General features: G+C 47.4%; 1 protein-coding gene across 1 annotated transcript in view; it reads left to right on the top strand.

Moving 5' to 3' along the window:
• The first annotated feature begins 711 nt into the window (after positions 1 to 711).
• Positions 712 to 14,898, top strand: part of LOC146816491 (epoxide hydrolase 1-like) — a 172,224-nt gene continuing 158,037 nt past the window's right edge. The window contains exon 1 of the mRNA XM_085610344.1: positions 712 to 851. Coding sequence (XP_085466470.1) covers positions 823 to 851 — 29 coding nt within the window. The 5' untranslated portion in view covers positions 712 to 822. The remainder of the gene's footprint in view (positions 852 to 14,898) is intronic.

Consider the following 14,898-nt stretch of genomic DNA (forward strand, 5'->3'; position numbering starts at 1 on the left):
GATTAGAACTCAAATACAGTACAGTCCATAAACTCAGTCTACTGCCAAGATATATGGCTCAAATGTCCCGATGCAGAAGAGAGGGGTGACGGAATGAAACCCCCAACATGTGCCATGCGACTCAGCCCCTTCGCTTCCCAACAATCTTGCTCTGGTGTGCACACAAAGCGTCTCCACGCCTGCAGCGTGTGTCCACCCAGCAAAGTGTCCTGCAAGGCGATAATGAAACGCTGGCCGCCCCAGGAATGTCTAGGAAATAGAGACAACTTTAGAATTGTGTTGCACCAAGCGAACTTATCTGCAAAAGTCTACTGATTGACTGACTTACTACCAAATACCTGAACGTGAGGCAGCGGGGGGCACCCCCTGCGCAAGGTTAGCGCGCCTGAATACACCATAAGTGAGTTCTACTTCCGTACATCCCCAGAGACCCTATTCAGTCAGGAGACCCCGATTTTTGAAGCAAAAAAATGATTTTGTTTTACGACAATGGGGAAAATGCATTCCCCCGATTTTTTCCAAATTTCTCACTTGCCTTTGGCATGTATGAACTTCTTAACAACTAATACTTAACAATCATCTCTGCACTGCTCGCCCAGAGTCCCTTAGCTCTGCCCAGAGCGTCCAAAATGTCTCCAGGCAGTAAGTACACAGGCCAAGCCTGCCTTCTAGAATCTGTCCACCAGGGGGCAGCGAGGGGTCGGTGGTTTTGTTTATCTGGTTGTCGTTCTTGAGACTTGTCGCTGATAAGTTCTCTGGTGCGGGGGTCGGCTCTGCACTTCTGCCAGAGCGCCGGAGCTGCAGGACGGCCCCGGAGCAGAGATGTGGCGACAGGCCGTGCAGGACTGGAGGTGAGCCGGCTGGGAGCGCCTGCCTTGCACGCTGCTCACGCTCTGCCGCGAGATCAGGGTTCTGGGCTGTGTTATGTTCTGCTGTGCTATGTTAGGTTGTGTGTGTTTTTTCTTGGGATTCTGCGGCTTGTAGTCCTGGTTTTGTACTCGGCTAAGTAAGACTACAAGTCCCAGAGTTCAAAGATAACCCAACTTGTCAGACATGTACCTGGGAAACTTGGGGGCTGTGTGCACTGGTGATTGCCTGTTGTGCTGTATGCTATACTATTGTATGTCTTTATGTTGCGGTAAACTGTGTTATGGTATAGTATTGTCTGTTATTATTTGCTATGTTAGTATATGTCATTTTATGTTGTTGTATGTAACGTGTGCCACGGTACAGTGCAGTGTTTATGCAGTGATATATTATCCTATGGAATGTCAACGCATGTTGTGCTCTGGTGCGTTATGCCATACTTTATTGTACTGTCATATAGCCTGTAACGCCTTGTCATGCTATAGTACTGTATGTTGTATACTCCATGCTGTGCCATGTTCAGGATCCTGTGTCTCTTTTAAGGATGTGCCTGTTTCAAGTGAGCGGAAATGAAAACGTTAAATGCATGATGAAAAGAAATATCATTTCAGGCGAAACCGACCCGGCCCAGCAGGCCTCACAGGCCTCCCTCTCGGCGCCGTGTTCGGTATTTACTCGGTTGTTGCTGCGGGGACCCACTTGTTTTCAGCTCCTCTTCTGACCTTTGCTCCCTCTGGCTTCCGACCAACTATTCGCCCCTTGAAGCCTCTAATCCCCTCCGCTAAATCCCCCGCCCCCCCCCCCCCACAATCTGACGCCCATCTGCCCCCTCCAATGTCTGCTCTCTGCCCCTTTACTCTGCCCCACTCCCACTTTTACGCTTTCTCCAACCTGCCACCACATTCTCACTCCGAACTCAGTAAAATATCAAATTAACAAAATGTAATTTTCCCCACGAATTATAAAAATATGAGGCTTTGGAAATCTGTGTCTTTCAGAGCTAGGAACCTCGTCTGCGTTTTGTTTGTGCCTCTTTCACCTCAAATTACTACTGATTGTTACACCCGGTTCCTGCCTAGAGATTCCGCATCAGACTGATTGATATACCTGAAAGGCTGGCGGGGTGGGGTCAGTCACACATCTACCGCTGCGTTCCAGAGCACCGACTCTTCCCCGCTCCCCCTTTTTAATCCCTCACCTCTCCAGGTTTACATGTAGGTTGAAGTACTGTTACCCCTCGGGTAAAGACACCAGTTCTCCGCCCTTCTTGCCCCGGGTGGGGGCATTAATTTATGGCAGCTCTGATTTATCACAAATAAACAGACCCAGGGCATCAAAAGAGCGGGGTAGATTTGTTTGTGATTCAAACTGTTGACGTGGTACTTCATGCGGAATCTGTAACACCTACCCCTGCGGCGATGGAAGTGTGCTACACAACCCACCCCACACTAGACAAGAGAACTTGTGTAGATACCGCAGTACCTCTGCCATTCTGCAGCTGTGTGCCATGCTTGCCTCACTTGCACTCACAATGTGTTGTATTGAAACTTCTATAGCGCCCACTACTCCGATGTGGGGCGCCGAAGCGCTTGCGTACATGGATAGTACGCAACACCATGTAGAGTGTGTAATTGGAAGTGTGTTGTCTTTGTTTTGATCCTGTGTGGGAAGTGTTTCCATGTCGTTCGTGATGACCACCGAGATTCGGGACACAACACACAGCCATGTGATGGCTGAAGAAGTGTGGGAGGTCGACGCGCAGTCTATGTATTCAAGTAGGCTGGCAGCTTTGAGCAGCTCTGCCGGTCCCTTTATTCTAGTTACTATTTCAGTGGTCCTGGTAACTGGTCACTGCACAGGGGTAGGTTTTATGAAGACCCGGGTCAGAGATCCCCTGGGGTGGACAAAGCTAGCGGTATCCCACTATCGGACGGGGTCGGTGCCTCCCTTTACTCGTATCTGGATACTGAATCGGGTATCTCATTACAGGGTACACTCGCCCTTATTATTGGAGGAGTTATCGTATAGATCTATCATCACACTAATTCTTAAAACTGATGGCAACGGATTTTGAACCTTTCTAACTCGTATCAAAAAATCTGTTTTTAAATAGGACTTGGATTGCTAATCTGGGATATACTACAAATTGAATGGAGCAAGACTCTTGAAGAAAGTTAAAAAGAACCTCACGAGGTTGACATTCAACCCACTGTTTTTGCCCTGAAGAAGTCCAAAGGTGGACGAAACGCGTCGGCTGCTTTTGCTGTTGTTGGAAGTTTTAAAGATTGCATGATAAACTGCATAATAAAGAAGAAGTTTTTGGAAAAAGAACAACCTTAATGATTTGGACTTATTTAGATTATATAGGCTGAGTGGTGCATTTGGTGCTGTTTTTTTTTATCCCCTGGGGTGGACTCTGTTCCTATCTTCCCTTTCCTGATTGCCGTGGTGAGATCTCAAAAGTGGTGTGGCGTGTAACTTGTTGAGACCCACAGTGGTGGACTAAATTAGAGTGCTCAGTTGGCCAGCGTCATGTGGCAGATCTCTACAGTTGTTCTGTACCTGTCCTGTTGGTGATGGGTGGTTGGTTTTGGTTTACTGCTGTGGACTAGTACAGTACTGGGTGATGGCCAAGACCCAGAGCAGTTTTGTCTTATGTGAGAGTGTCAAGCGCCATAAGCAGGGCCGCTGGAATTATGCAGCTGTGGCGATTTTGCAAAAATTGTTGATTTGCCACTTAATTCATCATTTGCTGCACAAAGTGCAGATTTTAACAACATAAATTTGTTTCTAGCTCAAGTTGTTCAAAAGTTAGTAAAAACACAGCAACACATGTTGCCGAGCAGTGGAAGGCCCTTTGCAAAGGTGACTAGCCACTTTTCTGTAGCTTATTGTTATATTTGGGTGTTAAACTGGTACTAATGAGGTACAACTAATGCCCAGTGTTAACAAGCTTAAAAATGACAAAATAACAAAGTAATACTATGACAAAATGTACTGCATAAAGCCGCATAATTTCCCTTTTCTTGCCACATAATTTACTCAACTGTGCCACATAATTTGACCCTCCCCTGCCACATAACTCCAGTGGCACTGGCTATAAGGGAATTAATATGAAGTCTGAACAGCTGCCAAAATAAAGTGGTGAGGCAGTGGGGGGGGGGGGGGGGGACAAATAATGTTTTTTTTTTTTTTTAAAGCACTTACCTGACGCTCCCGCTGACAGCTGCCTCTGTGCTCTTCTCTTCTTCTCTTCATGGAAGTCCATGGGCCAGCACAGGTTCCCAGACTCCCCACCCAATCCAGATGCTGATCTCATGCTATTACACAGCATAAGAGCAGCGTCAAGATTGGTCTGAGCTGCCTGGTTATGCGCTCACTAAGGGACTGAGAGCCTGTGCCTTTTCTCCACCTGGCTGTGCAATACAGCTTGGTTGGAGAAATCTAAGTGTGCAGACGGCCGGCCAAACCGACATGCACAATATGGTACTGGTGTCTGTCCATAGAGGATAGTCCGTCCCTGCCGCCCTAGACTCGGCAGCATCGGCTGTCAGTGAAAAATCAAACCATAAAATTGCCGCCTCTATATGTCATACCAGTGAGGTGTGATCACTGGTGGTTTCAGGTGAATGGTTGGTGAGATAGGCTGGTGTATAGTAGGTCAGGTGAGATGACAGGCACAGGGTTTTAAAGAGGAGAGGTTGGACCTATGCAATGAGGAATCAGCAATTGCAGTAAAAACAATAAGAAGGACTGAAGCAGACAAGAATGAGGCTGAGAGGAGGCTGTACTCGGAAATAGAAGGTATGCAGAGGATGAAAGGTAAGAAGAGGGTCACTCTGAAGAAAGAGAGGAATCCAGCAGGAGGAAAAGTGTGTATGCAGAAATAAAACGTTTAGAAAGAATTTATGAAATAAGGACCATACTATGAAATTTTTATTTTTTTATTTTGACAGGTTTATAAGGATTAAACCTGAGTCTTAAAAAATGTATTATAGCTATTAGAAGGAACGCTTGGTTGGCCTTTCATTGTTGGACTGAAGCGCCCTGAGTACGTTTATGCGAAGCTATGGAGGGGTCGGACAGCGTCCACAGAGCCAAAATGGGGCGCAGGTGAAAAGCCCAGCTGTCTGTGACCCCCAGAGCAAGTCAGTTGTTTTCTGAAGGGAGAGCCAGCACGTTGGGGGGGTGGTGGAGTGGGGCAAATTAAAAGGAGCCAAGGAAATGGCATTTTAGCCAGCCTACTCCACGCTAAACTTCAAAGCATCGTCAATGCTACACTAAAGTGTCTAGCTATCTGCCTTACAGCACCACCACAAACGACCACACCAGATTGCAAGAAATGGACTACATGGTTTGTATGGGAAAGGAAATACCCAAACCGCACAACGTCGCTTTGCTCAGGGCCCTAAAAATCCTTGCACCAGAAATGCTCTAGAAAGTCTCCTGATAGGCTGACAGTCCTCCTGGCGGTAATTATGACTCAAAAATGCACCGGAACATAAATTAAATCCAATCCAATGACAACTAAGACAGCCAACACCTAAAGACCTACCCACAGAGCCAGCTGGTTCACCAAAGAACTGAAATCCATCAAGTGCACCAACCGGCAACTAGAAAGGAAATGGCACACCAGCAGAAAACCAGAAGACCATGCCGCCATCAAAACAGCTCTCAAACAATACCACCAACTCCTGAAAGAAACAAAATGGAACGCCCTAGCAGACCGCATTGAAGCGAGCTCCAACCGCAGCAAGGAACTCTTCGCCATCGTGAGGGAATTCACCAAGCCTACTGCCACAGAGAACGCCATCACAACCTCCCAAGAACAGTACAATTCCCTGGCTGACTTCTTCCATGACAAAATCTCAGACATCTACAAAAATTCAAGCCCCAACCCTCTTCCACCGACAGCATCAACCAACTCACACCCACGAACTGGAACTCCTCTGCACCCAATGGAACCTTCTCACCACACAGACACCATCTCCATCATGTGCCCCGTGCACTCGGGACACCCATGGACCCCTTTCTCACCACCTATTCAACCTGGGAAACATCGGCGGCGAACTCAGCAAGGTCCTCAACACCTCCATCACATCAGTCTGTTTCCCCGAAAACTGGAAACACGCCGAAGTAAGGCCCTTCCTGAAAAAACCATCCACCGACCCAATTAAACCCAAGAACTACCGGCCCATCTCTCTGCTCCCATTTCCAGCGCAGATCCTCGAGAAAGCAGTTAACCTGCAACTCACCCATCGCCTAGAGCACCACAACCTTCCGGACCCCTTCCAAACCGGATTTCGAGCCAATCACACCACCGAGACGGTGCTGATAGCTGCCACCGACAACATCAGGGTCCACATGGACCGCGGCAAAACGGCAGCCCTCATCCTCCTGGACCTATCAGCGGTTTTTGACACTGTCTCCCATCACACTCTGATCAACAGACTCCACCACATCAGGTACAGGAACACGCCCTCAGGTAGATCACTTCATTCCTCTCTGGAAGAACCCAGAGGATCTGTCTGCCACCAAACACATGACAAACTGGCTAAGTCCATTGGCTAAGTCCATTCCGCCCTGTCACAAGGAGCACGTCCACAGGCAAAGTAGTTCCCTTCAGTGGCAGGAACTAATATGGCAATATCTACTTTTTGACGTAAAAAAATAATTTGCTTTAAGATAGTTTGTTTTTTTAGGCAAACGAGGGTCCCAACAATAACATTTTACAAAAACTGTGAGAGAACAAAACAGGCGCTGACAAAGCCAAAAGGCTGGCAACCTGTGCAAGACCTTCTAGCTTTGCCAATGCTTGTTAAATGGCAGCCTTTTCAAAATTCTTCTGTTTTTTAAGCGCCGGTTTCTTATGGTATGTTGCTATGAGCTATACACGTCGCATGAAATTTGGAAAGTTACTTATGGTTAAACCCTCTGGCATTGGAGGAACTCAGTTTGTTGCAGCATCAGATATCCTTCCAGTACACCTGGTGGGACAAGAATCTAAGCCCTGCTGCCTCTTGCCTGAATGGTCAGGGCTGCACACATCTTTGTGGTGGCTGACTTTCCCTATGACATCTTTACTTTTCAAGTTCGAACATTGTTTATTTGCTTCACTGCAGGAACTATTTAAACAGTACAATTATCACAGAGAAAGAATAAAACAAATTGAACACACTATAACATATGGATGCACCTCCCTTATTTTAAAAAGTTCTCAAAAGTGGGAAACAGCTGGCATCATGTTCAAGTATAGCTAATTTATTGAGAAGGGCCAGGCACTTTCTTTTTTGGTTTTTTTTACAAATTAAGCACTTGCCAAAGCACAGTTGTGGGTTGGGTTTTCGCCCATGCACGCGCCTCCCAGCATCACTCATGCAGGTACCGCAGCCTCAAATGCCTGCAGCAAGCATGACCACACGCCCGCCCGGACAGAGTCCAGTGTGGCTGTGATATAAAGAGAGCCCACATAAGCACCTTTAATTGCCTTAAGAGGGCCTTGATGGAGGGCACTTTTCACTATCTCGCCAAACATAGGTTTGCTGGGACTGAGTAAAGGACAGCCAGCTGGAGCCCTTCCTATAGACATTGGCCAATGACCTTCAGTTAACATTGTTTTATTTTGGCTTCTTCAGATTCTTGTATGAAGGTCAGATAGACTGCCCCATCCTTCCAATCTCCTCCTCTTTCATTTAGGAGACGACGAGAGAGTCAACTGTGGCACATGTTTTCAAGTTGTCTGACAAGTGAAACTCTTTTCTGCATGCAAGTGAACAAAGCTTTACTGGCCTACAATAGACAGCAGATATTGCAGAAGAGATGCTGTATTGGAAACTCTAAGGAGGCAAATACAAAATAAATAACATGATCCCTCAATATATAATACATGTGATGTACTGCAGTTGTAGATGAATAAAATTTAATAAGCCTTGGCAAAACCAGTAGGTCTCACCTTTAGGCTTTACAAATGCAGTTCTATTGGCTCCCGTCCGAGACACATAGGAGAACCTGGCCGGATTTGTAGAAACCGACAGAGGTGAGTGTCTCTGATGACGGTTGAGTGGGATTAAACTGACAGTACATAGAGCCCCTTGACTACCAACTAAAAAAGGATTGACAGGGTTGGTCAAGTATGGTGGTTCTGATAACGAATATATATTATTTACTATTTTGCACTTTTTTAGCAGAGTGACTTAGTTCTATAGGTCCTGAAGAAAGCCAAGAACTTAGCTGTCATTTATGGCTGAAACATGTTGACCGTAGTAGAATAAGGGTATATATACTTAACCCTTTCTTCACTTGCTTTTTAAACACTACCACTCTTTTGGGAAGAAGAATAAACATTGGTGCCCCAAAGTAGGTAGTTTTTAATCACCACTTTTCTAATTTTTGCACTTTGCCCCTCCTTACCTTTGATTTGGTAGACTCTACATGTGCTTTGCACTCCAGCTCCTTCCCATTAGGGGTTATGTTGCAGCCCACATGGGGTACCTTGCGGTCCCCATGTGTTGGAGGAACCCAATGATGAAGCATGTCACCCTCGGGTGAGTGAGGGTTTTCGTCCAATACTGGTTTGTGCCCTGTCCTTATCTCTTCGGCTGTAAAGTGCTGCTACCCTATACAATGTGTGTTTGATCATTCCTTGGTAGAAGTATTTGGTGGCATTATTCTACCTCTGACACTCGTGTGTGAGATACGTTCTATTGGCTTTGCCAGTGTTTTTTTCTGATGCTGTTCTGCAACAGCAAAAACAAATAAATGCTTGTTTGCTGATGCTGTACGCCATCGGCAAAAATGAAGAAAAAAACAGGATGATGTCACTTGCCGGATCTGGGCAGAAAAAGAGAGATCAGTCTCCTACTTGACCCCCACATTTTTAGCCATAACTGCTGGGGCGGGAGGGGAACCCATTTCCCGCGGCCACAACAGGTCCACTGGTGGCGGAGGACTTTTTTCAAAGAACAGCACTTCCGTTTTCTCGGCATTGAGTTTCAACGTATTATTATTCATGCAAAGGGAAATATCTTTCAGACAGCCCTAGCCCTTACAACACTTGAAGGCGTCCTCCAATTGCTCTTTAAATGAGAACACGAACTAGGTGTTGTCGGCGTTTGATATCGCCTTCACACCCCAATCGGCAATGAGTGAGAACAATGGGGCCAAGTATATGTTGAAAAGAAGTGGGCTTAGTGCTGACCCCTGAGGAACTCCACACCATATCTGCTTGGGTTTCGACCTGTGGTGTTGTAGGGCAATTTGTTGAGTGCGTTTGATAAGAAACGATTTCAGCCAAGCCAGAACTGCTCACCCCCCCCCCCCCCACGCCCCTCCCCAGCCGTTGTCCTGGAGCAGTAAAGTAAATCTGGGAGCAGTAAATAAAACAAAATGAAATATGCTCAAAAGCACCTCTTAAGGAAGGGGCACCTGTCAGCCAATTGCAGCTGCTCGGTGCTCAAAAAAAGGTAAAAGAAAAGTTGGCTTGGAGGGGTTGGGGTTGAAAAGTAAACTAAAAAAACACCAAAGTAAAGAGGGAGGCCACAACATGGAGGTGTGCCAGGAAATCTATTAAGGTTTGATTTCAATTTTGCTAGAAAACCACGCCGACGCCTTAGACCCTGAACTTGGTCCTGAGGCTTCCCTGCAGGGCCCACTTCAGAAGGGCCCCGCATGGTAGCATTGATGCTCGTTGTTTGGGCCCGGCGAGTCTCTGTACTGGCACGTGTCTGGAGCCCTTCCTTACGACCTCCTGGATGGAGGTCAGTGTTTGTGGCTCATCAGTTTCTTCTTGGACCACAACCACTTAATTGAAAAAAGTTAAGTGCCAGGGCCCTCGCCAGGCCACTGCAGCTTGCTCTACCCACCACTCCTGCCAGCGCTGCCAATGACAATTCAGACTATTCCAGGCCACTAAGCTATAATATTGGCTTGGGATGCAGCTATTAGTCATTTGTATTATATATTATATTATTAATAAACAGTTGTTCTGCTTATGTCTAAATTAGACAGACAGCTCCACCATGTGGCAGTTGTCATAAGTGCCAGTGTTGACAATTGAGTGCCGAACACCGGAAACCACCGGCTCAAATTAAGCACTGATGATGCCCCTGTCTTTGTGTTATATGTCTTCTTGTATTTGATTCTGCACTGTCCTCTGCCCATCCTCCCCTCAGTCGATCTTGCTTCTCTTGTTTCACTTTTCTTGTGTCCAGTATTTTTCCAGATCCTCACTTTAATTGCACCTTAGTTTCTGTGCCTCTGCTTGTCCTGGTCTGCAAGAGCTATTGGCTTACGTCTCACTCTCAATATAGCCTGCGGTCAAGTGCTATACTGGGTGTTAAAGGCACTGCGTCTCTGCCTTGGAATAAGCAGGGCCTAAGAAGAGGGAGGGACCGGTATTGCCCAAGACTGAGAGTTATAAGGCTATTTGAGCATTCCACCCACTAAGGGTAGAATGTTCTAAACTAAAAAGGGACAAACATGAAGACGGACATTGGAATGTTGGAGCTCCAGGCTTATACCAGCCATTTTAAGTCCGGAGCTACTCCATTGTCTTCAATAGAGTTCTCAACATTCCAGTGTTCTAATACAGCCTTATAGCCTATACCAGCCATTCGGCTTGGGCCTTTAACAAGAGAGTAGGCCTTTAATGGCTGTATAGCCCACTACGGTGGGTAATAAGGCTATTCGAACATTTCGCCCCTAGGGGGTAGAATGTTCTAGTTAGTAAAACAAAGGCCTCACAGAGCACGACGTGGGTGATATCCCCTCGGGCTCCATGAGTCCTTTGTTCACAGCTGTAGCTGTGAAAGGAAAACATTGGAATGTTGATGCTCCGGGCTTCTACCATCCATTAGAAGCCTGCAGCACTCCATTGTCTTCAATGGGGCCTCAACATTCCAATGTTCTAATTATGCTTATTTTGACAGTTGTTGCCCTGGTGACTCCGTGTCCAGTGACTCCCTCACGTAAATAACCCATAAGTAACAGCACTCAGTCCAAAAGTCACCTGCATACATGCCAACAGACCCAAAAAGGGCTTTATTTTAGCTGTCCCCTGCCTAAAATTGCCTCTGCCTCAATAGAAGTCAATGGTGAAAATATGTTCTCTCGATTTTGTTTTTAAATTCTCTGGCTCTACAGGTTTAGAATGTTGGCAAGTTTGCAGGTGACTGGGGGAGCCTGGTAGCTGGTATGGCCAGACAGCAGTCTGTGATGGTCTTTGTGTTGTGCAGTGCATAGAGTTAGCCGTGTGTCCTGGGTCACGGTACATCCTACTGTGAGGATTTCCTGCAGTAGGTCTTTCTCTGGCCCCTAGCCTTCCCGACCCGTGATGGCCTGTTTCCTGTTCCTGTTCCTGTTTCCTGTTTCCTGTTCCTCGTCCTTCCGGCAGCATGGCTACATGCACCCCTCCACACTTGTCTTCTTGTATTTGAATTTGTCCCGTGCCAGCGTTTCACTCTACCTGTTGTGTCCTCATGCAAGAGGCCCTCCCAGCTGTAAGGCCTCGCTCTGCTCCAGTCTCAGCCCGGCCAGGAGCTTTGTTGTGTGGTGTCGAGTGTTATCATGTTGTGGCAGTGTGAGGTCCAGTGTTGAGGCATACACTATAGCTGACACAGATGTGCTGTGTGTTGTGCGAGGTGTGGGTATTGTGTGGCATATTATTTTGGATGGTGATGCTGTGTGTGTTGCTGTGGTGCATGTTGTATGGTAAGGTATAGTGTCTTGTGATGGTGTGGTGTTGGATGGAGTTCAGAGGTGTTTGAAGTTGTGAGTCTTTGTTGTATCATGTGGTGCTGTATGGTGGAGGGGAAACGGCCTTAACAACGCGGGCTGAGCCATGCTTGCCGTTTCCCCGCGAGCTGGACCACGCTTGCCTTAACCACCCATATGCCTTAACCACGAATGTGCGTGGTTAAGGCAGTGCGGGGTCTAGATGCCTGGATGGGCAAGAACAGGAAGCATCGGGGCAGAAACCTCGACGTGGACAGGTAATAGGGGCTTGGTTCTGGGTAGTGGGGGTCATTTGTAAGGGTGGGGGGTATTTTTTAAGCCTCCGGGGGGTCAGGTTGTTCTCAGGGCTGGGGGGGGGGGGAGGCGGGTTGGTTTTAGCACTGGGGGGGGGCAGAGTTGTTTTTAGAGTTGGGGGGGTCAAGGTTGTTTTAGGACTCGGGCGAGTTGTTTTTAGGGCTCAGGGGTTGGTCAAGTTGTTTTAGGGCTCAGGGGCATGATTGTTTTGGGGCTCTGGTTGTTTTTTAGGCTCGAGGGGTGGGGGTCAGGGTTGGGTTTATGGCTGGAGGGGTGGGAGAGTCGTTTTTAGGACTCGAGAGGGGCAAAGTGTGATGTTTACCATACATCCCCCTTTAACAGTCATGCCTTTACCACGACATTGTCTGGAAAAGGCCTGTGTGGTAAAGGAATGCGTTGTTAAGATGCATTCGTTGTTCATGCAGCATTGTAGAGGCACGCGTGGTTTAGCCATGCATGCCTCTGTCATACAACTCTCCGTAGTGTTAAGTGGAGGATTTGTGATGTTATATAGTGTGAGGTTGGATGGATGAGAATGTGTGCTCTTGTTTGGTGTGCTGCAGGGTGGTGGTGTGAGTGTGTGAGGCACAGTAATGGTGTGGTTTGGAAGGCAAGGGATGCTGGGAATATGCAATGCTGCGGCGTTTTCTGCATAACTATGGATTTGCCGCATTTGTCACATAATCTACTGCATAATCTACAGATTTTTACAACAAAAAATAGTCTTTAGTTCAGACGGCTCAAAATCTAATAAAGTCGTGGCGACCTGTGTTGCCGCGCAGTGGAATGGCCTACGCAGAGGTTGACTGGTCATCTCTCAGTTGCTTAATACTGTATTTGGATGTTAAACTCGTTCTAATGAGGTGAATCCTTTGCACAGGCAGGGTTAATGTGAACAAATTGCTAAATCAGGAATCACAAAATGCTCCTCGATAGGCTGCATAATTTGCCTTTTCTTGCCGCATAATTTAGTCAACCTGCCACATGATTTGGCCCCGGGTATGGTCTTGGCGTGAATATGGGTTCTATTATGTGGCTGTTCTGGTATGCTATCCAAAATAATGTGGCATGACATGGTGTGGTGTTGAAAGGTGCAATGTGTTGTCTAAGTGTTGAACGTGCAGATGCAGTGTAGTACAGTATGACTTTGCAGCATATTTGTGTGTAATCGTGTTTGGTGTGCACCATGGCAGCTTGTGTTTGTGTGTCTGTTAAAATGTTTGCAGTACGTTTGTACCTCTGAAGTATGTTTGCGTGTGATACTTGCTTGGGTGTCTGTAGGTAGTATGTTTGCACAGTAATCATTGCGCAGTACTGTGCTACATGTCAGCCTAGAATGCTTGTCTGCAGTATGAGTTTGTGTCACTTGTCTGTGGTCAGTTTGAGTGCCCTTTAGTTTGTGCAATACATGTTTACATCTCTATAGTATGTGTGCGACACATGCTTGTATGTGCCGTTTGTCTCTGTGCAGTATTTCTGTGCGTCTGTTATGTCTGTGTACAGTATGTGCTTGCATGTCATATTTGTACGTGCGGTTAATGTCTGTGTGCCTGTTTTGAATGTTTTCTTATTCGGCACTCGTTTTTAGGTCTCGCCTTGCTACCGCATAAGCGATCGCAAAGCGAGACTATTGTAAGGGGCTCCCAAAAGTGCTCCGAAAAGCGGATTGCATGGCGAGCACGCGTACAATCACGCGCATCGCGCCGCCATGCAATCCGTTTGGCATCGCACTTCAAAGGGTCCGCTCCCCCGCCTGGAATGCGCTCCCCCGCCTCCGCCAAGCGCGCGCGCCACGCTCCGCCGGGCTTGTCTTGTTTTACTTCTGTTGTTACACGGTATTTCTTATTTAGTCTCTAAGCACTATTTTCTTTAATGCGTTTCTCCTAGTGCAGTCACAACATGCTTTCCTGCAACACTCCGCGCGCCATCCGCTTTACAGTCCGTCACGTGCACAAGTTTTATATACACGGACGACGCTCGATGTTTCCTTCCCTTTGCACACCACATGTCTGTCACTGCCGATGTCCCCACGCCCTGTTTCCCTCAGTTCATTCGCACGTACCTCTGTCTTCTACTAAAGCCTCGCCCGCTCTTTTCCCCTCTGTACTACATTTTTTCCCCAGTCCTCCAAACTGCTCTCCTGTTCTATTAATTTCCGTCTCATCAAGAACTCAGACCCCGTCCCCCTTCTCAACTCTCGCTCAACTGGCAAACTCGTCTGCATTCCATTTCCAGTGGCTCACACTCAACGCCAATAAAAAGAGGATGTCTGGTGCAAGTAAGATATTTATTAACTCAGTTACTGTGTAAAATTGCCACCGGTATATCACATAGCCCCACAAAGTCCTGTCCTCATCTTCCCAGCTGTCCGCCCCGGAATCCTCTCCCCAACGTTCCACATTCTACTAACTACACACATTAACACTAACAGCTTCCTAATTCCCACCCTCCTGTGGACGTTCCTCCCACCCCTCCCCCCCAATTGCCTCTTTTTTCCCCCCTCTTCTTCGTCCCGTCTAGAACTCACACCCCCATCCCTTTACAATACCGGCTTGTTTTTTAGGTGTGATCCCACAGCAAAGCTAGCCCAGCTGGGGCGCTGCACAGCCACCGCACAGCAAAGCTAGCCTTGCCAAGGTGCTACACAGCCACTCTACAGCAAAGCTAGCCCTTCCCAAGCGTAACATAACTAACCTAGTCCTGCAGAGGCGCTGCACAGCCACCCCACAGGATAGCTAGTCGGGTCGAGGCTCTACACAACTAGGCTAGTTCTGCTGAGGTGCTGCACAGCCACCATGCAGCAAAAATAGTCCCATCGAGGCGCTATACAACTACGCTATTTCTGCCAAGGTGCTGCACAGCCACCACTCAGCAAAGCTAGTACCCCGGAAGCACTGTCAGTGTCCTGCTCCTTGTGTACAGACTGGTGTTACCGCTGCCAGGACAGACCGTTCTCTTCCGGCTCTTGGGCACAGGACACACTCCCTGCATTTTGGACACAACCCC

This window comes from Triturus cristatus, chromosome 6 (genome assembly GCF_964204655.1).
Source record: "Triturus cristatus chromosome 6, aTriCri1.1, whole genome shotgun sequence".
Taxonomy (NCBI): domain Eukaryota; kingdom Metazoa; phylum Chordata; class Amphibia; order Caudata; family Salamandridae; genus Triturus; species Triturus cristatus.